Source organism: Sus scrofa, chromosome 12, assembly GCF_054392235.1.
Source record: "Sus scrofa isolate SSC_HxYL_T2T_F1_AM1 chromosome 12, Sscrofa_HxYL_maternal_Yorkshire_Landrace_v2.0, whole genome shotgun sequence".
Taxonomy (NCBI): domain Eukaryota; kingdom Metazoa; phylum Chordata; class Mammalia; order Artiodactyla; family Suidae; genus Sus; species Sus scrofa.
Genome location: NC_139394.1, coordinates 25,510,046 through 25,528,581, shown reverse-complemented (window position 1 = coordinate 25,528,581; position 18,536 = coordinate 25,510,046). Strand labels below are relative to the sequence as shown.

General features: G+C 52.1%; 1 protein-coding gene across 2 annotated transcripts in view; it reads right to left on the bottom strand.

The window, feature by feature from the left end:
• Nucleotides 1-6,636: 6,636 nt before the first annotated feature.
• IGF2BP1 (insulin like growth factor 2 mRNA binding protein 1) overlaps nt 6,637-18,536 on the bottom strand; it is a 47,880-nt gene continuing 35,980 nt past the window's right edge. The window contains exons 7-15 of one of the 2 annotated variants that reach the window (XM_003358080.5): nt 17,417-17,551; nt 15,759-15,881; nt 14,942-15,077; nt 13,536-13,658; nt 13,078-13,197; nt 12,225-12,299; nt 11,273-11,404; nt 10,931-11,044; nt 6,637-8,562 (exon numbers count right to left, since the gene is read on the bottom strand). In XM_003358080.5, the coding sequence (XP_003358128.2) occupies nt 8,470-8,562; nt 10,931-11,044; nt 11,273-11,404; nt 12,225-12,299; nt 13,078-13,197; nt 13,536-13,658; nt 14,942-15,077; nt 15,759-15,881; nt 17,417-17,551 (1,051 nt within the window). In that variant the 3' untranslated portion in view covers nt 6,637-8,469. The remainder of the gene's footprint in view (nt 8,563-10,930; nt 11,045-11,272; nt 11,405-12,224; nt 12,300-13,077; nt 13,198-13,535; nt 13,659-14,941; nt 15,078-15,758; nt 15,882-17,416; nt 17,552-18,536) is intronic. The other variant, XM_005653968.4, reaches the window with a different exon arrangement.

Below are 18,536 nucleotides of genomic sequence, written 5' to 3'. Positions count from 1 at the left end.
GACTAAGCTAGTCACTGGATCCCAGGGCATGTGTATTATTTCCTAACCTGGCCATGCAGCCTCTTGTCTTCTTTTATTTCTTCTTTTTATTTATTTATTTATTTATTTATTTTACAGCTGCACCTGTGTCATATGGAAATTCTCAGGCTAGGGGTTGAATCAGAGCTGCAGCTGCCAGCCTTCACCCCAGGCACAGCAACATCAGATCCGAGCCGTGTCTTCAACCTACACCACAGCTCATAGCAACACCGGATCCTTAACCCACGGAGCGAGACTAGGGATTGAACCCAGATCCTCATGGATACTAGTCGGGTTCTTAACCCACTGAGCCACAAGGGGAACTCTGCCTCTTGTCTTCATTTATTTATGTTTTTGTCTTTTTAGGGCTGCACCCATGGCATATGGAGGTTCCCAGGCCAGGGGTCCAGTTGGAGCTGTTGCTGCCGGCCTATGCCACAGACACAGCCACACCAGATCCGAGCCACAACTGTGACCTACACCACAGCTCATAGCAACGCCGGATCCCCAACCCACTGGGCGAGGAGGCCAGGGATCGAACCTGCAACCTCATGGTTCTTAGTTGGATTCGCTTCCACTGTGCCACAACAGGAACTCCCCTCTTGTCTTCTTTTAAAGGCACTTGAATTTTATGAGCCCCCTAACTACTGGGCACCAAATTTGTCAAGCTCATGCACACATGACAAGATCAAGGCCAAGGTCTGACTGAGCTGATCAGCCAAGACACAAAGAGATTTAGTTTATTACTTACATGAATTGTGAAAAGAGCAAGGTATTTCAGTAAACTCTTCCTCCTGTCTCACTTGCACCAATGAGTTCTCTTGCAGAGATGCTGGTTAGCCATGTTGTGAAAGGCAGTTTCTAGAATCAAATATCTGTGTGACTCTAATGACATAACCTCTCTGAACTTCAGTTGCTTCATCTGCGGGGTGACCAGGAAACAAAAAGTTTTGGGAGTTCTCATCATGGCTCAATGCATCAAGGACCCCACGAGAATATGGGTTCAATCCCCGGCCTCGCTCAGTGGGGTTAAGGATCCAGCCTTGTCTTAAGCTACAGTGTAGGCAGCAGGTGCGGCTTCCCAGCTGGGATCCAGCATTGCTGTGGCTGTGTAGGCCTGCAGCTGCAGCTCCGATTTAACTCCTAGCCTAGGAAACTCCGTGTGCCACAGGTGCCTCTGTAAAAAGGAAAAAAAGTGTAGTGTTGCTCAGTACCATCCTCTGGGTGGTGTTGCCCTGTACTGTCATCTTTTAAGGATGGGTGTTATCGTGGAAAAGGCTGGACCAACCAAGAATTGGAAGACCCAAGTTGAAGTCAAGGTTGTGTCACGTGAGGCTGCCCTTCCATGAATCTGGGCTTCAAAAAGGAAAAAAACAGGTGTTCCCACTGTGGCTCAGTGGGTTAAGAACCCAACATAGTGCCCATGAGGATGTGAGTTCAATCCCTGGCCTCACTCAGTGAGTGGGTTAAGGATCTGGCATTGCCATGTAGGCCGGCAGCTGCAGCACCAACTGGACCCTCAGCCTGGGAATTTCCATATGCCACAGGCGCAGCCGTGAAAAGAAAAAAAAGTTTTTTTAAAAAAAGGAAAAAAATAGGAGGTCAGGGTCACAGTGGATGGTGACCGAGCTCCCTCCCCAAAAGTCACTGGCATAGTTTTCCTTAGGGCAGGTGTCAGGAAGAGCAACTGCCACTCCTCCGCAGTCATCCTGCAGCATGTTCCTTACCAGTGGAGGTCTTATTCCAACCTGCAAAGGAAATGAGGAGCAAGGCTCCGTCCTGGAGTTGGAAGAAACACTGGAGTGTCTCGGGTCCCCGAAGACCAGGGCTCACCCCCGGAAGGAAGATCTGAGCCGATCCCCCAAACCCTCCCTCCATGAGACACAGACGCACTCACAGCTTTCAATATGCTTCCTTTTATTTTGAAATCGCAACAACCGCGGAATGAAGTGATTGGCAGCTGAAACAAACTTCACGGGAAAGAAAACTGGAGTGCCCGTCCCGCAAAAGAACAAACTCCCCAAGTCTGAGCCAGCCGCCCCACCTTCCCCAGACAAAGCACAAAGCGGACCGAAGGATGGAAGAAAGAGTACAATTAAAACCCGGGTGGTGACGGCTGGCAGAGTCCCAGCAGAATACAATTTTCAAAGTGGCCGCAGTTACAGAAAAGGGTCTCACAATCACAGAGTCCGCCCCTCCTCCGGCCCCCACCCACGTCTTCCATTCATAAAAAATACATTTTTCACCAGGAGTGACGTCAGGACCGGACACCAGTTCCCTCCGTCTCAAGGGAGGGGGCGGTTTTTATTCTGGTTTCTGAGACCAGGATCAAGATGCTGGAGGAAGGGGGAGAACTCACATGGTGATAGAGGGTGTTTATTCCTTAACGGCAATTCATTACCTATCGAAATTCATTCTGAACACCTTTATGTTGCAGTAGGTTCTATCAAATTTACACAGAAGCGTTCCAAGTGCCCCCCCAATCCCCGCAGGTTGAAGTGGTGAGTCCAGACTTAAGCGCCCCAATGCACAGCCTTTGCGTTCTTGGTGGGGACGCGGGGAACCACCTGACCGGACACAGGTAGGGACTCACTGGCAGGAATGGGGTGCGGGGTGAGGCGAGCCAGGGGGCAGGTTGTGAAAGCTGGACCTGTGAGAATAGTACATTATCTTAAACAAGTGGAGAAAATCGCCCAAGAGTGAAACTTATTTGTGGGGGAAAAAAAGAGAAAAGTTGGGGAAATTAAAACAATCCAGCGGTCACTGGAAAATGTCTCCCTCGTTAAAAAAAAAAAAAAGGAAAGAAAATTTTTTTGGTTTTTTTTTTTTTTTTCATTTTTTGGAAAGTATTTTTAAGGTAATATTTTTTTTTTCCTTTGGAAAAAGAAATCTTTTTCCCCCCCTAATCTAAGCAAGTGGAATTGCCACTACCTAATTTCTCTCTATTGTCTTGCTAAGAGGTAGATAAAACAAAAGTGAAACGGGGCTTCTATGAGGAGGTCCATTAGAGGGTGGGGAGGGGCTGGGACCGCCCAGTGGAAACTCCCCGACTACAAAGACTCCTGAGCCCCGAGGACCAGGCCCTCGGACGCTCAGGACAAAGGATCCTGCTCCACCTCTTCTCCTAGAGCCGACTGTCCCCGTGAAGACTGGGAAAGGGGTACAGAGGAGGTGGAGCAGCTCGAAGAAACCCAGCTGAGGTCTCAGCTCGGGCTTCCTGGCTTTGGGGCGGACGCGTGGGTTCCCGGCCGAAGCCCACCTCTCACACCTGCAGGCGGCGCCCCTCGGGGGCGGAGGGAGGAGGCGTGTCCTCTCCTCACCCCTCTGGTCCCTCGAGAGTGACCGGGTGGGAGGGGGACGATCTGAAGGGAAGAGGGGAAGCTCGGGACCCCAGGGCAAGCAAGGCAGGAGCGGGGGGGATTGACGGCCAGTCCCCCCCAACCCAACCGATGAGTGCCTAGTCTTCGAGGACAAACCTTCGGCGGCACAAGCCTCAGCTCACTCCTCCTGGCCGGGATTCATCCCCTGACGCTAGTCCCAGCCCTTGGTTCTTATCTCACGGTGAGGATTGAGGTAGTTAATCCATTTGTAGCATCCGTCACCTGGGGTTACTCAAAACCCAAGCCCCCGAGGAGCTTCCTGCTATTTCATTTAAGAAGGAAAAAAAAAAAAAAAAAATTCTTTCGCTTGTCTTGTACATCCAGATTCAACCACACTACGGGCACCAGTAACGGTGCTATCAGACTGTGCCCCCGAGGAGGTGCACAGGGCCGAGGGTCAGGGCTGGGGCTCTGGCCCGCGCCCTCTAAACCCACCTTCGGTCATGAGGCCTCCTCCCTGTCCCGGATCCTGATAGAGAAGCCTTATGTATCCAAAGGATCAGAAACTGAAGTTTTCAGCTGGTGTTGCCCTAAGTCTGAGTACAAAAGTCCTGCATCTCATATCATCGAGAGTCTGGAAGGGAAATGGCTTTCTGTCCCCTGGCACTGAGGATTCTCCTTCCATCTTCCTGCCCTTACGGTGGCAGGCTGTGCTGTCTTCCTCCTACCAGTTTTCAACAAATAGGCAAAAAAGTTGGCGTGGAGTGAATGTCAAAGCCACTAGGATCTCCCCGTCAACACGTCAGGGGAAAAAGCGATTCCCTTCCCCCTGGGTGAGAGGAAGGGAGGGTTGACGAGAGGCAGGAGCTCCGGCAGTCCCTCTGGGGCTCTGTGAGGTAGTTACGTAGCACTGCTGTTCCCAGTTTGGCAGAGGGTATGTCTGGGGTGGGAGGAGGGGAAGGCACCCTTGAGAGCTAACTGAGGCCCCTCCTCGTCGCCCGTCTGCCAGGCCTGAAGAGAACGCGCGGTGCTGTCTGCAGTGGGGGCAAGGGACGGAGTGCAGTCCCACGCGGAGGAGCCCCAAACCGGCCCTCCTTCCCCAAAGTGCAACCAGGAGCCATCGGACCCCCTTCTCAGCTCCCTACCCCTTGGCACGTACCGCCCCCACATCCCCCAGGAGCCTCAGAAGGGAAGGGACGTGTCTTCAGCCCCCACTGCTTCCGGGAGCTCCCCTTCTCAGACAGCCCAGGTGTATGGTTGTTGCTTTGATTCGGAAATGGCATCTCTCAGCCTCTGTCTGTCTGTCTTTGGCACAGAGGAAAACGGACACACAGAACCAACTGGAGTGGCCCCCTCCAGTGTTCTCTGGGCTTTACACAGGGTCTTCTCTGCCAATCGTGAGCCATCACTAACAGACAATAATAGCCCCAACGGCCCCCAGATGTGGAGCGCTCAGGGCAAAGGAAAAAAGAGTGCGAAGGAAGGACCGGGAGAAGGGGAGGAAAGAGTAGAAGGTGATGAAACTCCCTGTCCCTCAAAAACGGCTCTCCCCACCCCAGACCCCTCCTAGGAGCCAAGTCCACAACCCAAACGGCACACGGCAACCAGGCCCTCGAGGGGGGCAAGCCACTGGGTGTCACTGTCAGATGCAGCTGCAAAGTCAGGGAATCAAACCATTTTGGTTTTTCACGTGTTCCACAGAATTAAAAACTATATCCTAAAGCGATGGTCCTCTCTTAAAAATATATATATATGTAGCTCACATGTGTATCTTGGAGCACAGAGGCTGTTTCTGAAAAGTCGCTTTTCTCAGATCATCCCAATCTCCCAAGTGCGTTTCACATTAACTCGTTATCTCGCCAGGGATGGGGCAATGGAGGTGATGTGGGGGTGGGGTGGGGGGTGGGGCACGAGCTGCCCCAAGACCCAGCCTGCAGGTCAAGGCAGACCCACCAAGACAGGCCCTCTTCTCCTGCTAAACCTTAACCACCAAACCATATTCCTTTGCTTTCAGGGAGTGTCACTTTCACAATTTTGCTGCTGGGGCCAACTATCAGCCATGCCTAGTCCAAGTAAAGTTGGACAGTCCCGTGCCACACGCCTGGTCTCTTCTGGGAGCTGAATCAGCCAAAGCGAAGGACGTGGGCTTAAGGTGTGAAGGGAGCAGGATCCCAAGGAAACTGAACACTGCAACAATCACATTTCAGGTACTGTGGGGGGTTTCTTCTGATGGTAGTTTGAACCAGATTATCAAAGCATGCTTGCTGCTGGCAATTCACCTTCAATCACTAAATGGCCGATGTCTGAACGTTGCCTGCTTCATTTTGGAATAAAGCATAGAGAGCCAGAAATAGAAGCTGGGAGACCCTTTTCTTTTTTCTTTTTTCTTTTCTTTTCTTTTTTTTTTTTTTTTGTGGTTTGGACAGGTGGGAAGCTTAATTACACTGGCCTGATACCAACCCTAAATGCTTTCCTGCTTCCTCCTCTTGGGAGTCGACAGTTCTGGGGGCTATGAAGGAATGTCATGGGGAGAACATGACAAGACACAAACGAAGCAGGAACCTGTCTGTCCCCAGTCACATTCCCAGATCCCGACACCCCTCCTTGCCACCCACCACCCTAACGCAAGTTTGGGTCCACTGCTAGAACCCATCAGATCAACCTCAAGAAGGTGGGGAGGCAGAGGGAGCAGTGAGCCCCTTGGTCTACGGATGAAGACCAAGAATAGCAAGATGGGACTGAAATGAAACCACAGTAACAAAAAAAGGGAAAAGCACGGTTAACGACAAACCAGGTGGACCTCTCTGAGGGTGAGAGGGTGGCTTTGTCTCTTCCACGAATGGAATCTTGGCTCCCATATTTTTAGACTGAGAAGTATAGATTTTTTTCAAAAGGGTATGTTATTATTTCTCTCCTCGATAAAACGGAGGCAATATTCTAAAATATCTCAACAGCACCACTGGTGGGAAAAACTGACTGGGGTGCCCTTTCACAAGGAGGGAGGAGGACCAAGGGCCGGCTGTTTGGGGGCTGTTGCTCGGCCCTTGGGGCCACAGCTCTGCGGGGCTATTGACCCCCATCAGGCAGAATTTTCCAGGCGCGCCTGGCTCCCAGGGCTTCCCACTCAGCCCGGCCCCCTCCCCAGGAGCAGCCCCGGCGGCCTTTCCCACAGGGCCTGTTCTCCATCGAGAGTTCCTAAAGGGTTATTAAACTGGCTCATGATGTAAGAAATTATGAAACATAACTTTCTCGTTTTTTTTCTTTTCATTAAAAAAATAAAATATTCAAGACTATCAGCTTCTCTTTTGCTTTGCTTTTTTTCTCTTTTATATAAAATATCAGCAAGCCGCAAAGAAAAAAAAAAAAGATTAAAAAAAAAAAAAAGAGGTGGGGGGAACAAAAAGGAAAGTAATTGCTGAGGTAACTTCATACCTTGAGGTAGTTTACTTCGCGCACAGCATTACCTGACTGACTCCGCCCACGTGTCATGGGTGTCTGGTTGTCACCGTTGTCGTTGCAATGTCGGAAGGAGGGGAGTCCGAGCATGGGCTTTTCCACACGCAGAGGCCTTCCTCCCTCCCCAGCACACTTGCTAGCACTGTCCAGGGGGGCAGAGAGCGTGCACCGCCACCTGGCTACCACGCGCTGACCATCAGCACGTCAGGAGGGGAGGCCTAAGCTCAGTGAACTGATGGCTGATGCCTTCCACGAGGGCTGACAAACGGGATCTTACTGAGCCTGGAAAATTCATACATGAAGCTCGTTCACCCCTTTGTGCACCATGTTGCTGGCATTGTGAACTCTGTTTTCTTCAGCACACGAAACATCATGCCAATGACTCGTGGAAGCAGAAGCCATCAGTTAAATACGCCTCTAAGATAGAAACAGAAGCAAATACTCTCCAATTTACTGAATATTCGTCATAGATGCCAAATGATGGACGTCACCTTTATCAGGAGCTCGGGGTCGGGTTCCACGTCCCACCACCACCAAGGGAACAGTGCCGTGGGGGGGGAGTGCCCCGCAACCCCTGCTTCTGGGAACCAGCCCTTCGGGGAGCACCATGGGCTGGGGGTGAGGGCGCAGTGGCAGCCTTTGGGGCCACTCAAGTCCTCCATGGAACTGAGACTTTATCAAGGGGAGTTAGTGTCCCCTTCCCAGTGCTCATATCCAATCATTAAAATAGACTTTAAAAAAATATAAAATCTGCCTGAGAATGATAGGAATCAGGGGCAGTACAGTGGTCAGCCCCCATCCCGCTGAGCATTCAGTACCACCACGCGCATCTGGACAGGACGTGGGACTCAGGTGGTTAGGGGGACACAAATGGGGCGGGGAATCCTGGTAGGGAAGCCCCAACAGAGCGAGACATTTTTACTAGGCCAATTTTTCAAGGTGGTGATCTGGACTCGATCAGCCACAAGGGCACTCCTTTTAAACGTGGATTACTGTGTATTTTAAACATATTTCTCCCCGTTTCTCCCGCATCCTTTATTCCTCGCTGTTCCTATGGGTTGGTTAGAAGGGACTGGGACGAACCCACAGATGCCGATGTGTCTTCTCCCTTTGAGCCAGTAACGTTAGCAAAGCAATGCACGCGTTCCCCCTTTTGCCAGGAGCAGAAAGCTCATTAGTGTAACTGTAAGGAAGAGGCTGCGTCAGGGCATGAGGACAGAGGTTCTGGAATCAATAAACCAAGCAGGAGAAGGCTGGAGGGATTGTAGGGTCAAGAAGCAAACCATCCTTTGAGGCTGATTAAAACACCCCTCTGCATGTCTTAAAAACCTGAAGGAAATTTTATTTCTCTTCCCACTGGGGTCAGACCCACCCTCTTGGTGGGACCTGGAGAACTTAAAAAAAAAAAAAAAATCCACGTTTAAAAGCACCCTGAGCTAGATAGAATTTGCATGGTGACACCCTCAGGGGTGGGCAGTGTTGGGCCAATCGGTTGGGTGTTTGGGACTGAGATCAGGGTTCCTCACTGGAACATCTTTTTCAAGCAAGTGGGCAAACCTGATCTACATCCCAGCCCAAGTGCCCCTGATTCCCACTCATTCTCAGGCCTGCCGGGGAGAACACGCTCTCGATCTCAGCCTGTTGTCCTTGGGTCGACGTGATGGGAAGGGGCTGGTCACTTCCTCCGCACCTGGGCCTGGTTACTCTGTCCCTTTTGGTGCAGCTGTTTGACTTGGGCCAAGATGTCACGTATCTTCCGCTGAGCCATCTGCAGAGAGAACAGATAACTGAGAGTGAGGCTCTCCAAAGGTGAGGACTCCTACAAGTAGAGAGGGGCCATCAGGATCTGGGCACTGGCGACACACTGGTCATACGGGACTCGGAAGAAAGGTTAAGAGAAGACTGCAGATTAGAGTGACCTTAGTTTCTTTGCCTCCATGGAGACCCCAAGCTCCCACTGGATTCATACAGGGGAAGGGAGGAGAAACAACAGCATCAGTTCATGCATCAGAACTGAAAACGTGGAGTTCCCGTTGTGAGGCAGGAGAAACAAATGCAACTAGCATCCATGAGGACACAGGTTCGATCCCTGGCCTCGCTCAGTGGGTAAGGGATCCGGCATTGCTGTGAGCTGTGGTAGAGGTTGCAGATGGGGCTCAGGTCCCGCATTGCTGTGGCTGTGGTATAGGCCAGCAGCTGCAGCTTCAATTTGACCCCTAGCCTGGGAACGTCCATAGGAGGTAGGTGTGGCCCTAAAAAGAAAACAGAATTTAAAACATGACAAAGCTTAAAAACAGACAAAGTTGGAGTTTTCGTTAACTCAGCAGGTTATAAACCAGACTAGTATCCATGAAGACGTGGGTTCAATCCCTGGCCTCGCTCAGTCCTGGTTGTGAGCTGTGGCATTGTCAGGCAGCTGTAGCTCTGATTTGACCGCTAGCCTGGGGACTTCCATATGCCGCAAGTTCAACCTTAAGAAGCAAAACATGGAGTTCCTGTCGTGGCTCAGTGGTTAACAAATCTAACTAGGGGAGTTCCCATCGTGGCGCAGTGGTTAACGAATCCGACTAGGAACCATGAGGTTGTGGGTTCGGTCCCTGCCCTTGCTCAGTGGGTTAACGATCCGGCGTTGCCGTGAGCTGTGGTGTAGGTTGCAGACGCGGCTCGGATCCCACGTTGCTGTGGCTCTGGTGTAGGCCGGTGGCTGCAGCTCCGATTCGACCCCTAGCCTGGGAACCTCCATATGCTGCGGGAGCGGCCCAAAAAATGGCAAAAAAAAAAAAAAAAAAAAGCAAAACATAAAATAAATAAAAAAATAAAAATTAAAAACTATGTGTGACTGGATCACCCTGCTGTGTAGTAGAAAACTGACAGAACACTGTAAATGAGCTATAATGGAAAAAATAAAAACTATAAAAATAAAATAAATCAACCAAGTTGACACACTTCCAATTTCCAGGAGTATGTGTTGTCAGAAGAGCAAATATTAGAGGACCTGGACCAGATTACCAGTCACAGTTGTACTATGTACGTAAATATCCTGGAAAGGGGGCTGAGTTGGGAAAATCAAAAGGTGGTGAAATAAGCTCCACTGTGAAAATGGACAAAACACTCTTCACATCTCAAAAGTGTCTCCTCCATGAACAAAGTGTTTTTTTTTTTTTTTTTTTGTCTTTTTGCCATTTCTTGGGTCGCTCCCTCGGCATGTGGAGGTTCCCAGGCTAGGGGTCCAAACGGAGCTGTAGCCGCCGGCCTACACCACAGCCACAGCAACACCAGATCCTTAACTCTTTTGAGCAAGGTCAGGGAACGAACTGGCAACGTCAGTTCATTTTCCACCGCACCACGATGGGAACTCCATAGTTCTCATTCCAATCAATGAACAATGTTCCCACTTGGTACCTTCAGGTGTTTTTTCTTTTTAGGGCTGCACCAGCCGCACATGGAAGTTCCCAGGCTAGGGGTCAAATCGGAGCTACAGCTGATGGCCTGAGCCACAGCAACACCAGATTCAGGCCACATCTGGGACCTATGCCACAGCCACAGCAACGCCAGATCCTTAACCCACAGAGCGAGGCCAGGGATCGAACCTGCAACCTTATGGTTCCTAGTGGGATTCATTTCCAGTGTGTTACAATGGGAACTCCAGTCATCCTACAACTTGCACCTGAGCTCTACCCTCTTCTCTGGACTCTGGGATCAGGCCCAGTGCTGGGCAGTACTGAGGGCGGGAGAAATAGAAGCAAGGGTGGAGCAGGCTTTGTGGGAAAGGCGAGGGCGTGCACTGGCAAAGCGCAGCCCAGGCTACTGTTCTTATTTCATCAAGAAGACTGGGTGGCGAATACATATTTTTCTTCTGACCCAATGCAAAAAGAAAGGACTAAGGTTAGACCACACGGAAGGCGTACAACATACAGTTTATAAGTTACTGTGCACAGTATGATACCATATGTGAAAACTGTCAAGCCACTTTCCCCAGTCTTCAGAGGGAGCAAGATATCTACCCATCACACCCCACACCTGAAAGAGAATAACCCAGCCCGGAAGCCACTTCTGGAGTCCTGCTTCTTTCTCGGATCCCTGGGTTCTTGCCACTACCCCCAGCCCGCCCCGTGGTGGGGAAGTGCCATAGGTACCTGGCTGGCATAAAAATGCCCAATGATCTTGACGATGACCTGGTCGTTCTCATCAGGGGTCTGGTCTCTTGGCACTACCACCTCAGCCGCTGTCAAATTTTGCAGCTCATTCACCTGGGGGCAGGGAGAACAGGTCAGAGAGGAACTCACGGTGCTGTCAAGGGCGTGGATGAGACTGGACGGACGAGAGGTTGGTCATGAGCGGGTAGAAGCTGGAGGAGTTGGGAGCTGGGCAGATTGGAAGTACTCAGGCTGGACGGGGTGGGGAGCAGAAGGCCAGGGCAGAGCTGCTGGGTTGGGGGACTCATGTGCAGAGCTTTCGACCGGGCCCTCACGGCTCACCGTTTTGCCACCTTTGCCAATGACCCGGCCAGCTGCCGATGCTGGCACCCGGATGTGGGTCTCCAGTTTCACTTCCTCCTTGGGACCAAAGAAGTTCTCCTCCTTGAGTTTTCCATAAATTCTTCCCTGAGCCTGAGACGAGAGCATGGTTGCATCAGTGTGCCATATGGGTACCAAAGGGGGAGCTCCCCAAGCCCCGCCCCTTCTTCCCCCCTTCCCCTGGGTTGGGGGGAATCACCATCCGGGCCAGGTCCACAGGACTGACCTGGCAACACTCCTGCTCCCTTACAACACTGGGGGGGCCTGGGCAAAGTAACTGAATACGGAACTCCTCAGAGGAATGTGGTACCTAAGCTACAAACCAGACCCACAGGGTCTGTACTGCTTGCATGGCCGTGGACAGGCAGCAGCCTGGAGTGGCAGCTGGTGGAGTCACTCAGAGGGCAGGCTGTTGGTCACTCCACACCGCCTAGACAGCTGTCCCCGTTCTCCATCTCTGCCTAGGTCAAAATTAGCTATCTCTTAGTTCCTTGGCTGTCTGCCCAGAAGTTCAAGAACCTCGGCGTGCAGACACACACAGAGGAGAGAGTGGCTTTCCTTCGTCACTAACTACGGCAGAGTGTAAGGAAGACGCTCTCGGACCGCCTGTTTGCCCTTGGGCCTCCTCGACTCTCGGGAAATGACCAGGGAAGGCAAAGTCACGGAGGGTCAAGGACCCGGCATTGCCACAGCTGTGGCACAGGTCGCAGCTGCAGCTCCGGTTCAATCCCCAGCCTGGGAACTTCCCTACGTCGTGCGGCCGGTGGCGGGGAACGTAAGTTTGATCCCCAGGGGAGAGCAGCCCTGCAGCCCTGTATTTTGAAAGGAAGCTTTAAAATGTGAGGCAGACTTGTGCTCCCATCCAAACTCGAGTCCCCTGGATCCTACATGAAAAAACAATAGAGATCAGAACCTTGAATTGGGCCTCTGGGGGTCCAGTGATGATGACCATACGCACTTTGGAGTCGGGAGTTTCGGGAGGAGCAATCTGCAAAGCCAACACGGGTCAAAGAGGCGCCCTCCGTCCCCGCCTCCTCCAGACCCCTCCCCCCACCCCCGGCCCCCCGACTGCCTCCACTTCCCCCATCTGAGGGCGCGGGCAGTGGAGAACAGACCCTGCAGCCCAAGGTGACCGCCCACACGCCCGCACTCCTGAGGGCACAGCTGCCTTCCTCTCCTGACATTTTCTAGGTAGGGCCTCCCTGTCCAGACCCCACCTCCCTCCAGCCCCCAGGAGGTTTCAGTGGCATCCTGCCGAGGGGGCACAAACCTAGGACCCGGCTGGGGGCGGAGGGTAGTGACCTCCCAGAGCCCGTCTTCACCAGAGAACATGCACTGCCTTTGACTAAAACCCTTCCGACACTGAAACCCAGGAGCTGACACGTGTGAAATTTAACAAAGCATCTGTTCACTGTGACAGGTCCTCCCTGGCCCGGGAAGGTGGAAAGACAGCTAACATTTACTGAGCAACCACTGTGCCGAGGGCTCTGGCTGCGCTATTTCAGTAGTAGCAAGGCTACTGTGCTAATGAAGAAACTAAGGCTCAGGTCCTAGAGCTTGGAAGCTGAGATGTGAACCCAAGTCAGTCTTGCGTGAACTTAAGCTTTTTATGCTGCAACATCACCTCCTCTCTTAGCCTGAAAGCCCTGGGAGACCTTCTAGCCACAGAGGACCAAGGGAGGTCAAGTGCAAAGGGGACCAGACCCTCACAGGGGAAGCCTGCACACTGGCCAAAGAGGGAGCTGGAAGGAGACGGAGCAGGTCACCTTGATGGAGGCGCTGGCGAAACGTGAAAGCTGTTTGATGTGCTGCCCCTTCTTGCCGATGATGGCGCCCACCGCCTGGGCAGGAATGAACACCTGCACCATTTCCTGCTCTGGAGCCTGCTGCCAAGACAGGGCACGTTATTAACGCGGGTCAAGGGGAACAGCCCCATAGCCCCTCTGCGGCCCTGCCCTGCATCCCTCAAGGAGGAAGGGGTGCAGACACGCGGCAGCCACCCTGGGCTACAAGCTCTTTGGCTCTCTCTATAAATGAAGAAGTCAGGCAAGACGGCCAAAGAGGCTGCTGTCCACAGGGCTGACGCTCTAAATGGTTGACGCCAGTGGCCGGGAGCCCTTCCCTCTCCCTGCAAATCCCCAAGCATCGAGCTCCCACAAGGAGCTGGATTTTAGGAGAAGCCACAGACAGTTCGGGGTCCCCTGTAATAAGAGCCTGCACCTACCATAAAGGAACTATAGGGAGCAGCTCCAGTGACACTGCTGGGAGGCGGTGGGACTGCACTGGAGGAGGCTGGAAAGAGACCTACAGCAGCCAAGTTCAAGCCGGGGATGAGATGAGACTGCAGCTGGAGGAGGAAGGTGAGGGGAAGGAGGTTAGCTCATTCCGACGGGGTCTGGTGGCCCTGGCTCAACAGAAGGTGAGTGCCACCAGGGAAAATGGGTCAAAACAGGAGAATTACATGCCTTTGGCCCAAACCTGCCTGGCCTTCTGGTTTTCACACACACATGTACACTGAGGGTTCACAATGGACTAAGAACCAGCAGTGCAGACCCTCACAGTCTTTCCTCTAGCTGTTTACTCTGTTGAGACAAAGACAGACCCTGACTTCACTCCCCTTTAAGAACCAGATGGAGGAGATCCTCACTGGCCTAGTAGTTAAGGATCTGGCATTGTCACTGCTGTGGTTTGGGTCACTACTATGGCATGGGTTAGATCCCCGGCCCAGAAATTTCTGCATGTTATGGGCGTATCCAAAAAAATAAAAAACAAGCAATTTTAATTATAAATTAATTAAAATAAATAAAAACCAGGAGTTCCAGTCTTGGCTCAGTGATTAACAAACCCAACTAGTATTCATGAGGACGTGGGGTTCGATCCCTGGCTCAGTGGGTTAAGGATCCAGTGTTGCTATAAGCTGGTCGCCAACATGGCTCAGATCCTGTGCTGCTGTGGCTGTGGTGTCAGCTGGCAGCTACAGCTCTAATTCAACCCCTGGCCTGGGAACCTCCATAGGCTGCGGGTGCGGCCCTAAAAAGACAAATTAATTAATGAATACAAGAACCAGGTGAAAACGATGGACTTCGTCCCCACTAAAGTACACATTAACACAAATTTTACAGAAGGATCACAGACCTCAAAGTCTGAGACTGGACACCACCCCCTCTGCCCCGCACCCCAGAAATCAAGTGAAGAATCCCTATTAATTAAATTAATTAATTAATTAATTTATTTATTTCATCTTTTTGGGCTGCTCCCGCAGCATATGGAGGTTCCCAGGCTAGGGGTCAAATCGGGGCTGTAGCCACTGGCCTACACCAGAGCCACAGCAACATGGGATCCAAGCCACGTCTGCAACCTACACCACAGCTCACGGCAACGCCAGATCATTAACCCACTGAGCAAGGGCAGGGATCGAAGCCCCAACCTCATGGTTCCTAGTCGGATTGTTAACCGCTGCACCACGAAGGGAACTCCCTATTAATTTAAAAAGGATTCTGATGAATCGAGGGCCAAAAGCAAAGTCAATCCCCAAGGCCACACTGCATGTGACCGCCCACCCCATGTGGAGACCTACTTCTGCCACAGTTCAGGCTCAGAGAAGGCCAAGCAGAGATGCCCAACACTCACACTCATGGCAGCCACGTCGTTCTCGTAAGCTTCCCGAACTTTCTTCATGATCTCCTGCTCGGCCCTGCAGCAGTTCTCGATGGCCCCCTTCACAGTGATGGTCCTCTCGGGGTTGTAGAGGGTGAGGTCCTGAAGCCTGGGGCAGGGAGCAGAGCAGCGGTCAACCTTCCAGGACCAGGAAAAGGCCCTGTCACAGCAGCACCATGTCTGCAGGCTGCTGCATTCTGGGCAATTAAACAGCCCTCTGTCTCTGGCCTTTGGTTTGTCAGCAGAGCAGGGATTCCCTGCAGGGCATGAGGGGACTCAGCACGGACTGGTCAAGCAAAGAGCATGCTCATGACTGGAAGCTTCCCTGGCAGTGCCAGGCCATCCACTCCCTCTGCCCTTTGGGAACCACACAGTGGCTCTGACAAAATCAAGAGGCCCAGCACACACAGGTAGGCCAGTCCACCTGCTCAGGCCATCCCACAGAGCACGTGTTCAAGGCTCAGGAAAGGATCTGGGCCTGTCCCTTCCCGTGGCCCAGCAGACACGCCCCCAACCCCAAAGCCCTGGCTCCTGGCTGTGGGTTCTCCCTTCCAGAAGCAGAACAAGAGAGACCAGATGCGGGAGCAGAAGCCTGAAGCGGCAGCACCCTAGCGACAGCCCTCCGGGCCTTAGAATGCCCTTTACTGCTCCTGTAATTGCTGTTCTTTGATAAGCAGAAACGGCCTCCGACTTTAGGGGCAAGTGTTAAGGGTCCGAAAGGAGATCCCCCCCTCCACCCCAGGCGGCCAGGCCTCCCGCTTGCGCAGGGAGACGAGGGAGAGCGCCTTACGAGGAGATGGTGATTTTCGTCTCTGTGTCCTGCTCCACCTTCTTCAGGTTGCGTCCCTCCTTGCCAATGAGACGCCCCACAAAATTATTATGGGCCAGGATCTTCAGGGGAACCTCGTCGGCCCTGGGGAAGAAGTGAGAGACAAGAGTCCCTTAAGGGGTGGGCCTCGGCCAACAGGGGCTTCCTGGACACTTCAGAGGACAAAGTCAGGCTTGCAAAGAAAACCGGCAGCCCAGAGGTTTGTTTAGGGACGGAGAAATAGGGAACGGGGACAGGTGCCCAAGGGCACCAGGTCAATAAAGGTGATGGAGTTTCCGCTGTGGCCCAAGGGGATCAGGGGCATCTCTGGAGTACTGGGACGCAGGTTTGATCCCCAGCCTGTATGGCGTTGCTGCAGCTTCAGCTCGGACCTGATCCCTGGCCCGGGAACTCCAGATGCTGCAGGGGCAACCAAAAGTAATTTCAAAGATAAAGGCAATGGATAGGTTCCTTTCTTAACTGTGGCGAGTCTTACAAGTGCATCACATTAAAACTCACCCAGGACCTCCCCGTCGTGGCTCAGTGGTAACTTGAGTCCAACTAGGATCCATGAGGATGAGGGCTTGATCCCTGGCCCTGCTCAGTGGGCTAAGGATCCAGGGTTGCCATGAGCTGTGGTGCAGGTCACAAACGCAGCTCAGATCCCACGTTGCTATAGCTGGGGCGTAAGCCAGCAGCTGCAGCTCTGAGTCAACTCCTAGCCTGGGAATTTCCATATGCTGCAGGAGCAGACCTAAAAAGACAAAAAAAAAAAAAAAAAAAAAAAACCAACCTCATCCAATTGTGGAGTTCCTGTGTGGCTCAGCAGGTTAAGGACCTGGCACCGCCCCTGCAGTGGCTTGGGTTGCTGCTACTGTGCACATTCAAACTCTAGCTCAGGAACATGGCGCAGGCACGTCAAGGAAAAAAAAAAGAACCACCTCACCCAATTGTCTCCTTTCAAACAGGCACGCTACTGAACTCCACGCAGCTATTAAAGAATGGCTGAGTCTACCTGATCAATCTATGCATTCTATGAGTACTGGTGCATGACGGTGAGAAAAATGCAAACGATAGAGCAGTACGTTCACTATGATCCTACTTGTGCTAAAACACAGTCACATATATACACACACGTGTACACCCTTGCGAGTGCACAGAACTGCTGGGGTATACAAGCTATTTATGGAATAAGAGGATTCACTTCTCGGTTTTTAATCTTTTTGTGCAACCTCTGTGTCTCTTCATCTCTGTATTCTTGCATTAAAAAAAGTTTGTGAAAGGAGTTCCCGTCGTGGCTCAGTGGTTAACGAATCCGACTAGGAACCATGAGGTTGAAGGTTCGATCCCTGACCTTGCTCAGCGGTTAAGGATGCGGCGTTGTCGTGAGCGGTGGTGTAGGTCACAGACGCAGCTCGGATCCCACATTGCTGTGGCTGTGGTGTAGGCCGGCAGCTACAGCTCCAATTCGACCCCTAGCCTGGGAACCTCCATATGCCATGGGTGCGGCCCTAGAAAAGGCAAAAGACAAAATAAATAAATAAATAAAATAAAATAAAATACAAATAAAAAAAGTTTGTGACAGAGACAGCTGAGAGAAGGTGGCAGTCCCCACATTCCCGGAGAAGCTGAGGCCTTACGTTTTGGTGTCCTTTGCCTCCTTGTGCATAATCTCCAAGATCATCTTACAGGCAGATGAGCAGCCCTCAGGGGTTGAGTGGACACTGATGGCCTTCTCGGCAGCGCCCGCATTCTCCTTCCTGTGCACGTCGATCCTGAGGGCCAGAGCACACGTGGTCAGCTGTCCCCGGGGAAACTCCTCAGCAAACACGATAGCCCTGCTCGCCTTGGAACAGGGCCAAGTGCAGAACTGAGATGCACACAGACAGGGCCAGCCTGTTGCTATGGCTTCTGTTTCAGTCAAGAGGTGGTGGCTGAGAGTGATGGCATCTACCATGGGAACACAAGGTTGGGGATCCACAGCCCACAGCTCTATAAAGCTGTTGAATTCTGGATTTTGCCCTTGAAACAACAATAAGGGGAAGGCACCCTGTCCCATATTAAAAGGAAACAAAAGGTTTGCACTATGAGTAAGGACACAGCGCAACCTGTTCTTTGCCAAAAGTACACACTGGTCAGCTGTAAAAATCAAGAGCAGAGGGTGGTTGTGGTGGAACGGGAGACGGGTCGGAACTACGGCCTTACTCAGGTCCCTCACTGGCCGGTCCTGTTGCCACCAATACGCTGAAACCACTGAGCACTAAGGAATGATGTGGCAAGACTAGGTTCATTTGATGAGTCTTTTTTACCAGAAATAGAACCCTTCTTACTAAAGACAGCGTGTGGCCCAGCCACTGCCACCAAATGGCACAAGCCTGGGCTTATCGTACCTCCCTATCTACCTGCCTCTCTCTAGGGGGCTGCGATGGGAAACAGGGACCCCTGACTAAAAAGACAACAGAGGAGTTCCCGTCGTGGCGCAGTGGAAACGAATCTGACTAGCATCCATGAGGATGCAGATTCTACCCCTGGCCTCGCTCAGTGGGTTAAGGATACAGCGTTGCTGTGAGCTGTGGTGGAGGTCGCAGATGCGGCTCGGATCCTGTGATGCTGTGGCTGTGGTGCAGGCTGGCGGCTACAGCTCCAATTCAACCCCTAGCCTGGGACCCTCCATATGCTGTGGGTGTGGCCCTAAAAAGACCAAAGGGAAAAAGAGAGAGAGAGAGAGAAGAGAATACGTTTCAGGCAACATTTCCTGAG